Source organism: Typopeltis vanoorti, chromosome 24 (genome assembly GCF_054136105.1).
Source record: "Typopeltis vanoorti isolate ZY-2024b chromosome 24, IOZ_Tvanoo_1.0, whole genome shotgun sequence".
Taxonomy (NCBI): Eukaryota; Metazoa; Arthropoda; class Arachnida; order Uropygi; family Thelyphonidae; genus Typopeltis; species Typopeltis vanoorti.
The window spans coordinates 52,124,923-52,145,928 of record NC_143572.1 but is presented as its reverse complement, the minus strand read 5'-3'; the positions used below and the strand labels follow the sequence as shown (position 1 = coordinate 52,145,928).

The 21,006-nt window shown below is 34.5% G+C and overlaps 1 protein-coding gene across 2 annotated transcripts in view; it reads left to right on the top strand.

Annotated features, from left to right (window-relative positions):
- pbl (epithelial cell transforming 2 pebble) overlaps window positions 1–21,006 on the top strand; it is a 237,909-nt gene that overhangs the window by 90,841 nt on the left and 126,062 nt on the right. For both annotated transcript variants that reach the window (XM_090413580.1, XM_090413579.1), the window contains exons 7-8: window positions 2,245–2,346; window positions 16,732–16,831. In XM_090413580.1, the coding sequence (XP_090269706.1) occupies window positions 2,245–2,346; window positions 16,732–16,831 (202 nt within the window). The remainder of the gene's footprint in view (window positions 1–2,244; window positions 2,347–16,731; window positions 16,832–21,006) is intronic.

Genomic DNA, 21,006 nt, shown 5'->3' with positions numbered 1-21,006 from the left:
ATGGGACATTCATAAACTTAGCCACTTCTCAAGTGACTACCACATGATGACCATCACCAACCAGAGGCAGAATAGTTACATCTTTAACTTTCAGAGGGGAAATTACAACATAACATGGCAGCTGTTTGAATAAAAGTTTTTAGCACAATTCAGAGGTTATGATATCATCAGGACTAGAAGACTATCAATATGATTTGAGATTCTTCTGATATCTCTTACTTGAAAATGAGTAGAGATATAAAAACTGAGCCTTTGGTGTCGTTGGAAGATATGAGCAAGATGTGGATGAGAATCGTGATTCTGAGAGACATTGTTATTTTTGGGCAATGTTGTGCTGAATGGTCCTGATAAGAAACCAGAAAGTAGCTGTTTCAGCAAGAGACGAGTTTTCTATACTTTGCCTTTTCAAAAGTTGAATTTGTTTTTATTTATTTTTTCTTTTTGTAGCTCTTGCAAGGCAGGTTTGACCGGATTTGAATCAGGAGATAGTGTTGAGCTTCATGTATATGAAGAGTGAGTGAAATAGAAGCTTCAGGCCTTAATTGCAGCAAGAATTATTTAAGTCACAGCAGATATGTGGATCAGTGAAGTATAAATAGTAAATGCAAATTTCAAGAGTTAATCATATGACTACACTCTTAAAAGGGTAACATTAATTTTATTATTGACAGTGAAAACTTCTTGTTTACAAAAGAATTCTGAAAGAATGTTGATTATTTCCAAATAGAATGGATGAAAATAAAATTTAATTTATATGAAAAATTATAAATGCCATCTACACTTGTGTCCAAAAGCTAAGTATGAACTACATTTTTACCTGCTTAGGGAAAAAAAAAAATTCACAACTACAGCCAAATGCAAACATAAAAAATAATTGCCAGAATACTAATAAATTATATTATACAAAAAAATGTGTTATAAATTTTATTATTACATACATTTCAGTATGGAATAACGTTGATCCCAAACTGCAATGCAGCTCTCACAACATTGTACCGTGCTTAGCACTAAGTGATTCAGGAGTTCTTGAGACAAACTGGCCTACTCCTCCTTCAGAACAAGGATAAGGCATTGTTTGTTTTCTGAAAGGGGAATTTTGAACAGCAATGCTTCTCCCTATTGCATCCCAAATGTGTTCTATGAGATTGAGATCTGGGAAGCGTGCTGGCCACTCAATTCGATTAATATCCTTAGTCTCCAGAAGTATCCCCACTGCTTGTGTATGATGTAGTGTGGCATTCTCATCTATAAAAATGAATTCTTTTCCTACAGCACCGTGGAACAATCGAACATGACAAAGAACTTCTTTACAATATTGTTCATCAGTCCCTTTTTCCACTTCTTTTAGCTTTGTGCATCCATTAAACATTAATGCCTTCTCACACCATGATCCCTCCACTGCCATATCTATCCCTTTCAAGAACATTTTCGCAATGGTAAGCAGTACCACTTTCACATCAGATCAAGTGTCATCTAGAATTGGAGGAAAGACTAAAATGACTCATCTGTAAAAAGTACATTAGTCCATTGGTTGTGTTTTCCAATTTTTACGGATACAACATAACTGAAAGCGTGCTCTATGATGAGCTGTGGATAAATGGATGCAGACTTCAGATGTATAGGCCTGCTTATTTCAGATGTCTTGCCACAGTTTGCCCAGATATACATGTACCTGTGCTTGAATGGAGTCGACTTGCAAGCTGACCTGCTGTGGTGCATCAATTACATTTTGCTGTTATAACAAAATATCTGTCTTCATGCTCCATGGTTCAGCAAGGGCAACCCTCTTAGCAAATGTCTGGAAACACATTCTGTTGTTTGAAACACTGTCCACAGCCTGGATACAATGCTATGTGAGATTTCAAACTCTGGCATTATCAGTAATTCTGTGGCCTTTTTCACACTTTCCAATAATTCTTCTCCATGTGAAGTCATCTAGATGATGTCTTTGAGACATTACGAAATATCCAAGTTTGCACTTGATTCCTTCATAAAAAGAGCTTCCTTCAAACACAATTCACTTAGTTCAACCTTTTGCCTTTTATCCTGTTGAGTGCTACCATGTGACCCCCCCCCTTTGCACATGATTCGAAAATTCAAATGTGTGCCATCATCAGTAATGCAAATTGCCACAAACTAATTTGTTAGAATTTGTGGTTGTAATCTTCAGAAATAGTGTTCATCCTTTGGTTTTGGAAACCAGTATATACCTAAGATTTTTTTATTTTAATATTTTTCTTACAGTATGCAGCTAGTTTTGGTATTCCAATTATGAAAGAAGAATGGGTACATAAAATCTGGTCTCATCGACATGACAAGAACTTCACAATTCATGAAGAATCACTAGTAAGTGTTTTATAATAATATATATTCAGTGGTATTTTGTAATAATTAGTATAAAAAAGTACAATTCACATAATTAGTTGACCAAATTATGTAAAAGAATGAACTGCTTCTTTATGAATCTCACCCACAAAAGATTGTAAACAACTTAGATTAATGGTTAGATAATTTGGCATGCTACTGGGAGAACCAAACATAGAACTTTTTTCAAGTCATTTCATACTTTTAGTAAGCAAGCTTGGCTCTTTATATTTAAGTAGCAAGCTGTGGTTTTGCATTGGATGACAGCAATTTTCTACTACTTAAAGCCTTGCAAATATCCACATTGTGAATATGAATCCATAGCATTGTTGTTGGAAAGCAGAGATACTGTCCACACAACCATTCAAACCTGATGTGGAGAAAAGCTTCATTGGCATTGTGTGCATTTATTTATTTTTCAGTGGCATTTATTTATCTTGCCTTCTGTTTTACTCTGTAATTGAGTTTAATAATTTTTTTGTTTGCCATTACAAACTTTGTAATTTTCATGAGTCATATTTTATTTATTTATAGATCTTTATTATAGAAAATTTCCACTTTTTTAGAAATTAAACTCTCCAAGAAATTATATTCTTAGAAGGGTCACTACCCAGACTGGTTTTGACCTTTATTATTATCTCATCAATGGGAGCCAGACCTAGAAGAGATAACAAAGTTGAATTATTGCTTAAAGCATCATATATTTCTCGAAAGTAGCAAGAAAAGTGTATCACACTCTTCTTAAAATACTCAGGATCAGAGATAGTTGTAGAAAGTTTTCCTCTTGGTTAATAATTAAATTAAAATTATCAAGACATTATGTTATTTAATAGTTATTGAAGATATTTTACTAGTAAATTTTGTTTCCTTACACTTCAATAGAAGATTAATAATTACTTAACAAAGGGAAGGGACATCCAGCTTATTAGAAACAAGCAGCACCAAGATTGTGCTAACATCAACAGGCAGTTAATTAACATAAGGCTCTTTATTTTTTTAAGATATAAACTGATTTATTTTATTTTATTTTTTATTCTTTTTTCAGGAACTGGTAAATAATTCAGACTGAGATAGATATCTTGCAGATTGCATATATAAAAGGGGTATTTATTACTATGAATATTTTGATAACTGGCTAAAATAAGTTGATAACTGGCTTATTGTAGCTGGATGACGAAGTTAGTGGAATATTGGCATCACTCACTTATAATGAGAAGGCTGCTCATTATAAATAAGTGTGGAGAAAGCTCATATAAAAACTAAAAAAAAATTTGCACCATTTTTTTTTTTAACTTTCTTCATCATCATCATCTAATTCCTGCCATGTACCCTCAAGGTGGGGTTGTACAGGATATGACAGTACTACACGAAAAAATTACATCATTACTAACTTCCTATCTACAATTTTCCTCCAAATCAGTCTGTTACTTGTCAAGACTCCAACATTATCAGATCTTATGTCTATCGTCTAAGGCACTTTGTACCGTAATCAATCCACCTATATCTTGGTCTTCCTCTGGGTTGTTTTCCTGCCAACCTGGCAGAGAACACTTGTTTTGCTAATCTTTCCTTGCCCATTCTGTTTAAGTGACCATACCACCTGAGATTAGCTCTGCTAACGCATTCCTGGATGCTGACAATGTCAAGTTCTTTCCTAATATCCTCATTTTTAATATGATATTGCCATTCATGCCATCTGTTCATGCCTCTAATCTTTCTCAGGACTCTCATATCTTCAGTCTCTAGTCTTTGGTCAAGTGTTTTACTTCTGACCCAACTCTCAGATCCATAAGTTAAAACTGGTTTGGAACAGTCTTGTATATATACAGCTAATTTAGTGTTCCGACTAATTTCTTTCTTATTCCATATGAATTTATTCAATTGACTTCCCACCATACCAGCTTTGCTGATTCTGTTGTCTATTTCTATATTTAATATACCATCTTCAGTAAAAATCGTGCCTAAGTAGCTGAAATGTTTTACATGTTCCACAGGTTGTCCATTCACAACACAGTTGACATTTTCAATGATTCTGCCTATTTTCATTGTCTTTGTCTTTTTATTGCTGACCTTCATACCATATCTATTACAACAGCTATTCAATTTAGTCAGAGAATCTTGCAGACTTGTAGCGGATTTATTTAGAAGTATAACATCATCCGCATAAAGCAAAGAGCTGACATTAACATCTCCAATTTTGATATCAGGTTTAATATCACATTCCTTCATAATGTGATCCATATAGATAATGAATAACAGAGGGGATAATGTACATCCTTGTCTCACACCAGATTTAACATTAAACCATCTTCCTGTACTTCCTTCAATTCTAACTGCTGACTCACAACTCAAATAAAGACTAAGTATTGCTTGATATAATGCCCCATTGACACCATATAACTGCAGCGTATTGAATAGCTTCTCTCTTGGCACCTTGTCATATGCCTTTTCCAAATCGACAAAACTTAAATACAGATCTTTGTTATATTCCCATGCTTTCTCGACTATTTGTCATAAAGTGAAGATCTGATCCTGACAGCCTCTGTTTGGCCTGAATCCAGCTTGTTCTTCACCAAGCTTTTCTTCCACAATTCTTCTCAACCGTTTCTCAAGTATACTTGCATAGATCTTGCCAAGAACACTCAGTAGGGAAATACCTCTGTAATTCTCACATTCAGTTTTATTTCCCTTTTTATATATGGGTACTATGAGAGCTCTACTCCAATCATCGGGAATTCGTCCCTCTGTCCAGGCTTTCTGAACTATGCAGTGCAGCCACTGTAAGACTCTTATACCACCATACTTCAGCATTTCTGGTCGAATATCATCTACTCCTGCTGCCTTTCCACATTTCAAGCCTTTGATGGCTTTTTCTACTTTAAGTATGGATATGTATTCCTGACTGCATGCCTGGTCAGTGTTTTTTATCACTGTGCTGTCATCACTGCTTGTTTCATTTAGCAGTTTTTCAAAGTAATTACTCCATATTTCAAGGATATCTTTTTCTCCTGTTTTCATTTCACCTTTATCATCTCTAATTCCTTTTACAGCACTCTTTCCTCCATTCCTAAGCTTCTTCAACAACCTCCAGAATATTTTGCAACCTTCTTGATATTTATTTTCTATATTCTTGCAAAAGTCCTCCCATGACTTTTGTTTAGCTAGTTTTACACGTTGTTTAGCTTTCTTACATTTGTCTCTGTATTCTGTAAGAGTAAAAGCTGACTTATTTGCCAGGAACTTTTGATATGCTTTCTTCTTTTCCTTCACTGCCTCTTTAACTTCCTGTGTCCACCAGGGAGTTCTGATTTTTTTATCCTTGCACACAACCTCACCACATGCCTCTCTGGCAGAATCAATCAATGCTTCCTTCAGAGTTTGCCACTGAATCTCCAAGGTTTGATTCCTGTTCTCAAACTCTTTCATTTTCTTTTCAATAATATTTCTGTATTTTAGTCTACAGTTCACATCTGAGAGCTGCTCAACTTTTATTCGCTTTAAAACTTTCTTACATGTTATTCTTTTCAATATGAAATTCAATTTTATCCTGCTCAAGACTAAATAGTGATCACTTCCAATTTCAAATCCTCTGTACACTCTGGTGTCCTGCACCAGGGAGAAAACATCACTATCAACAATAATATAGTCAATGAGACTTTTCTTATTCCTAACCTCTTCGCTCCATGTGAATTTGTGCACATTTTTATGTTGGAACATGGTGTTAGTAATAACCAGTCCATGTCCTGAGCAGAAATCCAACAGATATTTGCCATTATTATTAGCTTTGCTCTTTTCTCCAAATTTTCCCAAAATATTTTTGTATGTCTCACAATCATTTCCTACTCTACTATTTAGATCCCCAACAAGGACCAACTTTTCCTTTTTCATTGTGTCAGTTGCTTTTTCTAAAGCCTCAAAAAATTCCTCCACTTCTACCTTAGTAGAACCTGTGGGACCATAGGCACAAATAAGTCTCATTGTCCAGTTCCCCATTCTCATATTTGCCCACATTACTCTACTTGAGACTGACTGCCAATCAAGAAGATTAGCCTCGTATTTTGTGTTGAATACTATGGCTACTCCTTCTTTTCCTTGATTGTCATTGCCTGAATATAACATTTTGTATTTATTGCTCAGAAAGATCTCACCAGTTTTTGTCTTTTTTGTTTCAGTCACCCCTATTATGTCGATCTGGTACTTATCTAATTCTGCTAATTTTGCCACCTTCTTGATATTTATTTTCTATATTCTTGCCAAAGTCCTCTCATGACTTTTGTTTAGCTAGTTTTACGCACTGTTTAGCTTTCTTACATTTGTCTCTATGTTCTGTAAGAGTAAAAGCTGACTTATTTTTCCAGAACTTTTGATATGCTTTCTTCTTTTCCTTCACTGCCTCTTTAACTTCCTGTGTCCACCAGGGAGTTCTGATTTTTTTTATCCTTGCAGACAACCTCACCACATGCCTCTCTGGCAGAATCAATCAATGTTTTCCTCAGAGTTTGCCACTGAATCTCCAAGGTTTGATTCCTGTTCTCAAACTCTTTCATTTTCTTTTCAATAATCTTTCTGTATTTTAGTCTACAGTTCACATCAGAGAGCTGCTCAACTTTTATTCGCTTTAAAACTTTCTTACATGTTATTCTTTTCAATATGAAATTCAATTTTATCCTGCTCAAGACTAAATAGTGATCACTTCCAATTTCAAATCCTCTGTACACTCTGGTGTCCTGCACCAGGGAGAAAACATCACTATAAACAATAACATAGTCAATGAGACTTTTCTTATTCCTAGCCTCTTCTCTCCATGTGAATTTGTGCACATTTTTATGTTGGAACATGGTGTTAGTAATAACCAGTCCATGTCCTGAGTAGAAATCCAACAGATATTTGACATTATTATTAGCTTTGCTCTTTTCTCCAAATTTTCCCAAAATATTTTTGTATGTCTCACAATCATTTTCTACTCTGCTATTTAGATCCCCAACAATGACCAACTTTTCCTTTTTCATTGTGTCAGTTGCTTTTTCTAAAGCCTCAAAAAAATTCCTCCACTTCTACCTTAGTAGAACCTTCTGTGGAACCATAGGCACAAATAAGTCTCATTATCCAGTTCCCCATTCTCATATTTGCCCACATTACTCTACTTGAGACTGACTACCATTCAAGAAGATTAGCCTCGTATTTTGTATTGAATACTATGGCTACTCCTTCTTTTCCTTGATTGTCATTGCCTGAATATAACATTTTGTATTTTTGCACAGAAAGATCTCACCAGTTTTGGTCTTTTTTGTTTCAGTCACCCCTATTATGTCGATCTGGTACTTATCTAATTCCTCAGCTAGCTCCATTTCTTTGCCATTCAGGCTTCTTACGTTGATAGTACCGATCTTTAACTCTGGTGATGTTGAGTTTGGGTTTGTTTTCAGATTTGTTCCAGTAGCTGACTTTTCGCTGTTTGCCCTCGTTTCCTGGCGAAAACAACGGGGGCTTTGTTTAACCGGGCGATGCCCCAGCTGGCATGAAATTTTGTCATGTTGTACCATCATTTTTTATTTTGGTTTAACCAATAAGAATACAATTTGGTCGGCTAAATCCCAAATTGCCAGCCCATCCTCGTTCGTTCAGTATCAAAGTAGATACCCAACAGGGTGCACCACGAGAAGGTGAGGATTCCACATTAGGTCAGAAGCCATGGTCGGTTCTCCGCATTCCTTTAAAGGCTATGTGGAGGTCAGGTCTCCTCTCAGTTATACAGATTTGACCCTTAAGCACCCCTTTTTAACTTTTAACTTTCTTTAAACCTTTTTTTTAACCTTTTTAACTTTCTTTAAAACCCCTATTCTTTGGAATTTAGAATTAAAGCAGTTCACTGTAGATTTATATATATCTGATCCACACATGAAAGGCCACAAGACCTATAGCACATTAATTCCATGTATGGGCAAGAGGAATAGAAGAAAAGAGGAATCTGTTCACATTTTCCTTGAACAGCTGAGTGTTCTAATCTTTGGGGAAGGCAGAGTGGGGGAGACTGTTCCAAAGGACAGAAGTAGATGGAATGAAAGAGGATGTACTGAAGTTGGTTCACTGAGTTTCAAGATGGACTGTAAATGGTTGTTGGTTATCAATGGCTCTTGTTTTGAGGAGAGTAGAGGAATAATAGTGGCCAATTCAGCAGAGTTCGTCCATGAAAGTATCTGTGGAAGAGGCACAAGGTAGAAACTGAATGTCTGTAAAAGACGGATTGAAGTGGATGGATCACTAATTAATTGGATTGCCCTCTTCTGGATAGAATCAAGCAATCTTAGAGGAGATTTTGGTGCACCATCCCAAATATGGGAGCAATATTCCATGGTTGAGCATATTTTGGATTTGTATAGAGTTAGCAGTGTGAAGTAGTGTCTTGTGTAAAAAAAAGTTCACTGAGTTTTTTGACTGCTGCAGAAGCTATAGTTGAAATGTGGCTGTCAGGAAAGATTGGAGGTGTAGATCAGTCGAAGAAGAGAAATCAGATCATGTTTGGGTATCTCAGTATTACTGAAGGTAAGGGGCGAGGGATGCGAGCTCTTTCTTGTGAGAGATCAGACAGAACTGAGTTGACATTGAAGTTTACAAGGTTGTCTTTTCTCACTGGGATTAAGCCAGGAGAACTGAGTTCAGGTCCCACGTCATGGTAGATCTTGAGGATTCTGATACTTGAGCACTACAAGGTTTGTCAAATACCTGTTAGGAGAGCAGGTGCATTATGTTAATCATTCAGAAATAGTCCAATCATTCAGAAATAGTCCATTCTTGCTGTAGTGGTGTGCAGTTATCGGATGCTTGCTGTTATTTGGAATACAGTTGCCCTTTGAACAATGTGGAGGTTAGGGGCGCCGACCATCCATGTTCGAAAATCTGCTTATGACTTTTGACTCTCCAAACACTTAACTACTAATAGCCTGTTGTTGACTGGAAGCCTTACCGATAACATAAACAGTCAATTAATACATATATTGTATGGTATGTTTGTATTATATACTATATTCTTATAATAAAGTAAGTTAGAGAAAAGAAAATGTTATGTTACAGAAAACCATAAAGAAGTGAAAATACATTTACATTACCGTACTGTACTGCCATACCATAAGTTTACGTCGTCTGTATACAAGATGAATCACATATGTCAATACCTACATCAATATTGTCTTATGATACAAAACACTGTAGATGTTATACGTATTAGATACTAGACATCAAAAATGAAAAGATAATGTGAAAAAGAAATTCATATTTATTTACAGGTATAACGATTCATGCATTGATAACGAAGAAGCAGTAATATGATTGTTTTGCGGTAATGTAGCCTACATACTAATGAATGAATCATTATTTTTTATTTTATGCTAATTAATTAATTTAACTAATTAATAACAATTTGTTTATGCAGTTATGATTTAATACTGCATCTTTACATTTCTCTCGACCGCAAATAGCCATGTACAGTCTGCAAGTGTTTGTGTGCATAAGTTTTGATAAATTTTAACTTTTTTTTTATAATAGATTTGTATGTATTTTATGGTGATAAATGATAAAATAGATTAGCATCTACATATATTTTATGCATTCATGACATGCCTAACTTTTTATTAATTTCAATATTTCTAAGCTGCATGGTTTGTCTGAGTTTTTTCAAATTGTCAAAATCTGTAATAAAAAAAATAAAAAATATTCCAATATATTTATTCACAAAAAAAAAACTTCATATAAATGGACCTGCACAGTTCAGACCTGTGTTCTTCAAGGGTCAACTGTATATAGATTTGAACTATATAAGCTTCTCCAGAGGCAAGTTTTTGTAAACATTTATATCTTACCTGTGATTCAGACCAACAGCTATGTAGTAAACAGCAACCTAACTACCTTGGAAGACTGATATGCCTTGGTAACATTGCTCTTTTTCTTTAGATTTATTAACTGAAATGGAGTTAACCAGTTAGATGGAAGAGGCAGGGTTTTCTTCCATGAAATTTTTGTTGTTTTTCTCTCTCTCTCTCTCTCTCTCTCTCTCTCTCTCTCTCTCTCCTCCCCTCCATAAAGAGCAGACCTGTGCAGAAGGATGCATATAGTTAGGAGGCATATTTCATGTTTTTAGTAAATTATTTTTTATGGACCCAACAATAGAGCATCTGCTCTTCTACTACAGCTTAGAGAGTGTAGTTCCTGCTTCACTTCTTGACAAAATGGTTGCTAATAAAGTCTTCTAGGAATGCAGTGTTAAAAATTTTCAAAAGCATATCTGAATATATATTTTAATATATGCAAGATTAATAAATTGTTCATGTGGTCAACTTTCACTTATGCAAAATTTTAAGAACCACAGGAATGTGGTTCTTTTCCTATTCCTGAAATGGAACCACTATTCCATTTCAGGAATAGTTCATTATAGTAGACAGTTTGCTATAGTGAATTTTCTTTAAACTGACATTGTGTCTGTGGTCATTTGGTAGCTTGTTCTAACAGTGTTTGCTACATTTGGAGCAGACCATTTTTTATGAATTTTAATCCTACCCAGAAAACGTAAACTTAGCCCATCTACAGTGTTATATAATGAACTAAGTTTAGATAATCCAGAAATCTTCTGGATGCTCAAAATCCATACTTCACTGGGATTGTTATCGCTCATGTGATAAATCATCAGGTTATTGATTTTTATCTTTTACATAAAGACATTTGCAAACATGCATGATTTGTACTTTAAGACTTTTATTGACTAGTGGATATGTTATCAGCTATGCCAACCAAGTCAGCAATAAGCCTGAGATTTTCTTAGAAAGTGTTATGACTGTTTCTGTGGTACAGCAATTCCTTGATTAATGCGTTCTTTAAAACAGGCACATTAATCGGAAATGCACTAATCGAATATAATAACCTATGGGAAAATGTATAATTTGTTCTTCAGATTTCTTTTTTTGACCCTTAATTTTTTCTATAAAAGAATTAGGATATGTCTCAGGGCCTAGTTAAAGGAAAATCATTAAACTGAAAGACAATAAAACATATTCAGAATATAAATTTATTATTCTGCTTCTTAACAAAGAATTGAGCTAACGTAGTTTGGCAGGCATTCTGTTTCTTTTTTTCATGCAACTGACTGTATGACCCTATTGCATCTTCTGCAAATTTTACTAGTTCTCTCTTCACCAGGGTCAGTCTCTAAGCATTGCTGCTTAAAAACTTCGATTGTACGAAAACTATTTTCAGATTGCTTCTGTGAAACCTCTTTGGGCTTGTCAGTGATTAAATTTTCTTTATATTCTTCGAGATCTTCCCGTTCTGCATCTAAATTTAGTAGGTCGGAATTGCCCAATTTTTCAGAATGATATTTAATTAACTTAGATTCATTTGAAAAGCCTCTAAAATCATTTGCACAATGTGGAAGAATGTGCTTCCAAACGGCTCTCAGATTGCTAGCAGTAATTTCATTCGACTTTGCGAGTTTATGCCCAGGCTGAGATTTCTCTGATTTGGCTAGAAAAGTCTTGGAAGGTATTCGCTTCCAAAAAAAGGCCAGTTTCATTGACATTAAATATTTGTTGAATGAATTTGCACAATAGTCCTCTTCTTACACGATTTTCTTCAAAATCTTTGGATATCTCCTTATTTGCACTTGCAGCTTCGCTTGTGATTAGAACATTATGTAGGCTATTTCTCTTTTTGAAATGTTCAAATCACCCAGCACTAACGTGGAATTCTTCTTTTCCATCATTGACAGCCCTTTCTTTCCAGGTTACAAAGAGACTTTTGATTTAATAAGGCCAGTGTTTAGTGGGATCCGTTTTTGGTTACAATCTTTGATCCATGTAAAAAGAAGTCTCTCTAATTCAGTCATTATAATACTTTGATTTTGAGTGCATGCATAATGAACTTGAAGCAGCCTTACCTTTCTCTTTGTATTCAGCAGTTGATTCACCCATTTTTGTGTTCTTTTCCTATCTTTGCTCTGAACTCGCCTTATTCATTTTTCTTTATTATTTCAAGTTTTTCTTCCAGTCAGATTACTTTTCGAATCATTTTCACACTTCTATTTATTGCTCACTAATTCTTTTACTTATGATTAAACATTAGGAAAATAATTTAAAATAAAAAAGTAAGGAAAACAATTGCACGAGATATGATCAGAAAAATGCTATGTTAAGCAGACGACATAAATTTTGGTAAATTTGGAACATAGTGTACATGGAAATAGTGTAGTATGCCATTAAAAAATATCTTTGTAAAATGTTTCAAATTGGTAACTAAATTATTTCATCCTGGTGAGTGATTTTTTAAAATAGTTAACCATTAAAAATGTATAGATTGAAAAGTTTTAAAATGTGTAACATTTATTTTTAAGATGTATTCTTAAAATATAGGCACACTAATTGAATTTTGGTATTGAAAAAAACGACGCACTAATTGGGGCGCATTAATCGAGGGATTGCTGTATAGTGCATTCAGTAACATGTTTGGACAAAGTCATGTTTCAATGACAGAGTATTTCATTTGAAATAGTGTTAATTCATCAGCATAAGAACTTGCATTTAGCTCTCTCAAAATTAGTAAGAGGACAAACAAAATGCAATGGAAAAAATAAAATATTTAGCAAGTGTCATTTATTATAATAATATTACAAGCTGTACTATTTCTGAGTTTGGGTAATTCTGTCATTTTGAGGATGGATGAACATTTTTTTGAAAGGATATGCAAACCAAAGAAATGTTTTTTCTTGAATGTTTTCTTTGATCATTTAAAAAAAAAAAAAAAACACTAAATAGACAGTTGCTCCAGAAGCACATTATAACTAACTTTTCTCTTTGGATGTTTGGACATTGTCTTGCAATGCAATACATAAAATGGTTATGAATGTGCATATGACAAATTAACTATCCCACCGTCACCACCATCACTAACATACTGTAGGTCTTCCAACATTTTGTGTAGATCAGATATTAAAAAGAAAATGCCATCCTAAAAATATTTTCACATGTTTAGACCAAACATTTCTGTCATTTTGATTAAATATAGCACATCAACTGTCTTCAGCTTAAGAGAATACTGACACATGTAGATAAATGCTTATTTTTATCAGCATCGGTATGTAAAAGTAAACAATTCCAACAAAGCAGAATATAATAGTCATTTAAACCATAACAGCAAATTCTGTATGCTTGAAGGATTCTGTTATACAATCAAAACTGAAATAATCCTTTACAAAAAAACCAAAGATGGGAAACTCCTCAGCTTTTTTTTGAATTGTGAATTTGTTGGAACAAGTTCTTAATTTAAAGCTATAAAAGAGGAACAAATGGTATTCTTTCTCTTGAGTGTTAATAACTAATCTTTAAATATTTACCTATCTGTAAAGGTAGTTTGTGGTAGGTACATATGAAGGGTACATCTAAAGATGAGTTTGTTGAGCAGTGAAGGTAAAAAAGATGTTAAGGAAAGACAAACTGCAAGCATTCTCCTCTCTCCTAATGAATTTGATTCTATCAATTAAGATGTTGATTTGTTGTAAGAAAGTGATCAGTTTATTTTCAGGATGTGGCCAAAGAGTAAAATCATTATCTACATAATAGATCCAGAAGCAAAGTTAGAATGAATAGCAGGAAAAGCAAAGGTATCTTCTGGATGAATTAAGATGAAGGCACAACATAAAGTACTCTCTATGGTTGTGCCTTCATCTGTTTACATATATTCTAGCTAATTCAGATATCCTCAATTCTTGTAGAAAGGCTTATATGCGGTTATACATAATTATTAATTGACTTAAGGAATTCACAACGCACAATAGAATATAAATTAAATTAAACTTTAATATATATTTTCAATATTTCGGCAACGTCACTTTGCCATTTTCAAGGAACTTACAATAAAGACACGTGCACGCAGGCACTACATACAGTAAATGAGGACGAAGCAGGAAATTATCGTTTCTCCTAAAAGTTCTGATGGTGCTCCCTAGCAGACTATGTAGATATTGTTGGGCTGAAGGCCTCATGATGTATGTCTCCCAAATTTAGGGCAGTCTCATGCAACCAAATTTGTCGAGGTTTGACATGTTTCTTAGGGCTGAGGCTGATTCCATGAAAAGTCTTTCAAACTTGAACTTGCTACGGTGTATTATTATGGCTTTCTTCCACCGTATTCTGTGGCATGTATCCAGAGCATGGTCTACAAGACCAGAGTGGCTATACTGGTGAAAATGGATGTAGTCCTTGTGTTCTGAAATTCTGATATTTGCTGTCCTGCCTGTTTAGCCTGTTCTGTAGAAAGAGGAAAACAACAGCCTCCCTTTCCTAGACACACTAGTCACCCACCAGCCTGATGGAACCTTGGTTTTCTCTGTTTATAGAAAACCCACCCATACAGGCAGATACATTTACCAACAATCCCACCAACCCCCTCACAACAATATGGAGTTATTAAGACACTATACAACAGGGCTAAACTAATCTGTTCAAATGACAATGCCCTAACCACTGAACTAAATCGCATCCTCAACACTTTCTCAGCCAATGGCTACCCCCCCCCCCCAAAAAAATATTGAAACCAGTTATCCCCACCCCCCACAACAAGGATTACTCTAAATCCATCACCATTCCCTATATCCGAGGCACCTCGGAAAAAATTACCAAAATCTTAACATGACTTGACCTCTTGTTACAGACCATATAGAAAATTGGTATCCCTTATCTGCTCCACTAAAGACCAACCACTTTCCCTAGACCTACCTGGTGTATATCAGGTCCCTTGCAGCTGTAAGCTGTCCAACTTTGGCCAAACAGGCAGGACAGCAAATATCAGAATTTCAGAGCACAAGGACTACATCCATTTTCACCAGTATAGCCACTCTGGTCTTGCAGACCATGCTCTGGATACATGTCACAGAATACGGTGGAAAAACCACAATAATACACCATAGCAAGTTCAAGTTTGAAAGACTTTTCATGGAATCGGCCTCAGCCCTAAGAAACATGCCAAACTTCAACAAATTTGGTTGCATGAGACTGCCCCAAATTTGGGAGACATACATCATGAGACCTTCAGCCCAACAGCCAAGAATACCTACATATCCTCAAAATATCGTTTCTCCTAAAAGTTCTGATGGTGCCCCCTAGAGGGCACCATCAGAACTTTTAGGAGAAACGATAGATTCCTGCTTCATCCTCATTTACTGTATGTAGTGCCTGTAAGTTCCTTGAAAATGGCAACATTATGTTGCTGAAATATTGGAAATATATGTTAAAGTTTAATTTAATTTAGATTCTATTGTATGTTGTGAATTCTTTAAATCAATTAATAATCGGATATCCTCAAATAATCAGAAGGAAAGTCCTTGCAAAAAAAAAGGGGGGGGGTAAATACAGCTAAAGTTGACCAGATCAGTAAGCTGTAGTACAATGTCCTTGATCTTTATGAGGTAGTGGGCAGAATTTTCATCAAAATAGTTACAAATATCTGTTTGATGGGAGCATTGAAACCTTGTTACATTGTCATATTGAAATTTCAAATGAGGAATTTTCCATTCCTAAAGTTTCACCAATTCTTACTCTTAAATGGTTTTTTGTTTCACTTGTGTGATGCCATCTTTCTAACATGTATGGAACATGTTTTTATCAGTTAACCAGCTGTTGTATTCTGCCTTGTTTGAACAGCTTGTTTTTATGTATGCTGATTTATTGATTATGACAGAATTAAATGTAACATGGAAGGTTTTAGCTGTATCATTAACTTTATTTAAAAGGTATTTCCTATTTCTGGCAGGTAAAGAAATACCAAAACAAATGCATACATTCAGAAAGATCTTTCTGAATATTTGCAGTTTGATAATTTTATGTTCATGACACTTTAATTGGACCTTTTATATAAACATGCTCAGTTGTAATTTCTTTGAATTTGCCTAAAGGTTTTTAAATTATCATACATTAGTACTTGAGTAAGGGAGCTAAAGATAATCTGAAAATCTGCCCATAAATCAAATGGGAAATTTTCAAGCCATTTCAGGCTGCAAACGAGGAAGGTCGTAGTTTCACACTGGACAATGAAATTCATCCATACTTACAATGGTATTCAAAGCTATGTCTATCGGTTGGAGAGTGGAGTTGCTATCTCCTAAGCCAACCAGGATAGCAAATGGAATGACATACACAGAAATCATTCTTTATCTAAATTAGATATGTCCCTATCTTTTAATCTATTGCAAATTTTCATCTTTATTTATCTTTTGTATATATATATTTAACAACTGGGTACAACTAGGTCTGATTTAGTCACACTAGTAAAGCTTAAAATATTATATTTTCTGTATTGTTAAATATCACATCTTTTTTCTTCCTCTGATAGCTGCTCCTGAAAATGAAACCCTTCCATGGCTGTAAACTTTGTTTTTTAGGATACCAGGAGGATGAGAAAAAGCATGTAGAAGAAATGACTCTTGAAAATGGTAAATAATATCAGCTTAATATATTTGATTTCAACACAAAAAAAGAAAAAAAAATCCGACTCTCTATCTCGAAATCATCTATCTTTTTGAAGTATACATTATATATTGATATATTTTAATAAAGTATACCAGAATAGTTGTTTCCATAATACAGAAAAATTATCCTGCCTGTCATGCTTGAAAATTACCTTGATTTCTTAAATAATTCTAATCTTTGTCCAAACTTAAGATAGCTTTTTATGTCAGTAAATTTTCTTTGTATGTTGTTTTGAGTGTGATACATTGACTTCTTGCTTGTGTAGAAGCCCAGAAAACGATGTCAAATCCCTAATCTTTAGTTACACTTGCATTGTATTTGTTAATTTGTTATTATGCCAGCCTGGTTGGCTGAGTGGTTAATGTATCTGCTCTCCAGCCAAAAGGCTGCTGGTTCGAATCCTGCCATAGGCATGGATGTTTGTCGTTGTCTGTGAAAAACTCTAGTAGTGGTGGTGGTGGGCGGTAGATGGTGGTAGTGTAGTTGGTGGATTGAGTGGTGGAGACAGAGAGTAGACTAGGTGACTTCCCTCGATGAGTCTTTGGGCTCCCTGGAGGTGTCAGTAGTAATAATAATAATTTAGTATGGTGTAAAATCTGTAATCATTGTTTTATGACATACTCTCAGAAGATGTACTTAATATTATGAAAGTCTAACACATTTGATATTTCATTAGTTGCCCATTAATAGTTTCTTTGGCCTGTTATTTGTCAGATCTCTGATTTGATCAGCCCTTACTTCTAAAGCATTCCTAAAACATAGTTTGGTGTTTAAAGTAAACTTTAAACACCTGTTTTATATAAGGGATGATAACATCTTTGGTCTTTGTTTTGCACATTCTTGAATATTAATAATGTGAAGTTCTTTTCAAAATACACTCGGATCTCTTTTTATGCAGATTTGAAGTTATGCAGTATAGTATGCCCGGAGATACAAGACCTTTCGACACTTCTGCACATGTCAACACAAGAAGAATCCATTTTGATAACAGAGTAATCTAGTGTTTCCCAAACTTTTCTTATGACGGAATACTTCACAAATCTTGAAATTTTCAATGAACACCTTGGTTATTTTGGTAATATATTAATTATTTGTTAATTTAGCTGATTTATTATTAATTAATAATTGATCATTAATTATTAATTAATAATTAAACATAAGCATCATTAAATTCATTTGTGCTGATTTTCATTGACATATCCCATTCTGATCACCAAAAAGTTTTATTATAAGTACTTACGTGTGAATGCAGACTTTTTCTCCTGTGTGCTGATAGTTTTCCCCTCCCTTTGTACATCCTGGAGATTGCTTTGTAAGCTGGAGGTGGATGAATCACTATCTGTTGCATCACAAACACCTTCAATAAGAGATTTCTTAACACCAAAATAAAAAAGTCCCTTGTCTCTTATTCATATTAAAATTTAAATCTGTAGGCCTATTACTTTTAAAAAATCACATCACTACTGTTTCGAAACAAGCACTTTCACCATACAATACGAACTTGTGAAGAAAGTATTCAGTATTACTAGATCTGAGAACCAGATAGACTACCTTGATCTTCAATTTCAGTAAAAAAAAATTTTCTTTATATTTCCTTGCTGATTGGTCACTAACATTTGCAACACAGATGTTATTTCGTTCAGTTTTGAGAACAGAGGATACACCACACGTTGTAATTGGCTTGCAGGCAATTTTTATGACTGGCCATAAAAAAGCGGTATTCCCTTTCCCGAATGTTGAGAAGGTTCAACGTGTAAAAATTAACGATAATTCTTGAATACTTCCATGTTTAAAAATACATAGCTTGGTCACTAACATTTGCTACACAGATGTTATTTAGACGTTCTGGGTCTGGGCTTTTCGACATATTCACGAATGTTATTCTCCTCAGAATATTTCCACTATAACATTTATTCATGAAAAATGCTTAGAAAAATAAAATGACAAATTCCAGAAGAACTTCTCGTAGAACACTTATTCACCTTCCGCAGAACACAATTTGGGAAACCCTGAGGTAATCAATCCTTATTTGTGGGATGAGGTGTTTATTATTACACTGCGGAAAATTAACTTCTCTTTTATGATCATTGTAGTTTTTAAAGTGGTAACTATTTTGCTTGTATAACAGTTGGAAAATTTTACCTATAAAGCACGTGATTTCGCATGTTGTTGACCAATTTGTTCATCGCCGTTGTACATAAAGAACAGCGTGTTGCAGCACATTCTGGCGTAACATGATAACATGTAAGCAGTGAGTGTTCATGAAGTTCAATTTTGCATGTGAGTGTTTGTCTTTTTTTTATTATCGAAAGTCTAAATTTCGCTAATTGTTATTTTAAGGATTTAATTTGGCCCAATGGAGAAAAAAAGCACCAAAGAAAAGCCATTTCTTTGGAAATGAAAATTGCAATTTTAGATCGCTTAGCAAAAGGAGAAGAATCTATGGCGATTGGTAAACATTTTAATTTAGGCGAATCTACTATAAGAGCAATTAAAAAGAATGAAGTCGCAATGAGAAAATCTGTCATTTCTGGCAGAAAACTAAATGCCAAATTATCATCGTACTCAAGAGATGCTTTATTAGAAAACACGGAACGAGCCTCGTAATTTGGATTGAAGAATTAACTAAAAAAAGAATTCCTATAAGTAGTTATTTAATTAAACAAAAGCTCTTCGTTTTTATGAACAGACGAAGCAATTGGAGCCATCTACTTCTGCTTCCCAAGCTGATAAAGAATTTTCGGCTAGCAAAGGATGGTTAACCGGGTTTTTAAAAAGGAATGCACTTCATAACGTGAAGATTACAGACGAGGTTGCAGAAGCAAATGAAGAAGCAGCCAAAACTTTTCAAGAGAAGTTAGCCAAAATTATTGAATATGGTGGATATTGTCCAGATCAAGTGTTTAACGCTGATGAAACAGGATTGTTTTGGAAGAAAATGCCTAGTCAAACTTACATTGCAAAGTCTGAGAAAAAAAGCAAGTGGGTTTAAAGCAAGCAAAGATCGAGTAACATTGTTATTTTGTAGCAGTGTATCAGGAGATCAAATGTTGAAACCCCTTCTAGTAAATAGATTTCCAAGACCACGTACTCTAAAAGATAAAGATTTAAAACAGCTGTGTGTACATTGGATGGCTAATACAAAGGCCTGGGTAACAACTGCTGTTATTACTGAATGGTTCAATAATTGCTTTCTACCAGAAGTGGAAACATATATGAAGCAAAAAGCTCTCGATTTTAAAGTTTTATTAATTGTTGACAATGCACCAAGTCACCCGCATTTAGAACATCCAAATGTGCAGGTAGTGTTTTTTCCACCCAATACAAGCATTATTCAGCCATTAGATCAAGGCATAATTGCTACTATTAAAAAATATTACATTAAGCACACTTTTTAATTTATATTGGATAAACTAGAAAATGAATCATAAACAGTAACTGGTGTTTGGAAAAAAATTTCCATTTTGGACTGCTTAAATCATGTTGCATCTGCTATCGCAGAAATAAGACCACACACTTTAAATGCCTGCTGGAAAGCTGCTTGGCTTGGATGTGTTGCAAACATCTATATTATCAGCTGAAATCATTACTTTGGCACATGAAATTGGAGGGGAAGATTTTGATACATTTAGCCAGAACAATGTAGATGAATTGCTTGTGGATAATGCCTTAAATGACGATGATATTATTGGATATCGATTAACTTTAGATATCATTGAAGATTCAGAAAACGATAGTGAAGCAGAAGAAAAACTTGTCCCCCTCACTGCAAATATAATACGAGAAGGTCTTGAACTGTGCAATAAATTGGAAAATCATTTTCTTGTTAATGACACAAATTCTGAACGAGCCTTTAAATTCCGACGTGAGCTGAAGAACTGTATGTCTGGATATCATGAGCTGTATAAAAAATTAGTGAAATCATCATAAAGTTTAATCACTGGTGACATTGTCAGAAGAAAAAAATCAGCACAGAACGAGGGTGAAACTAATTCTGATTGTGAAGAACCATTGCCTTTACCATGCAGATCTGGTGTGCTGACTATCTCTTCTGGTGATGAAAGTGATTTTGCACCAGTTTTTCAAATGTTGCCGAATATTGTCTAAATTCTGATGACAAAATGTAAAAAAAAAAAAA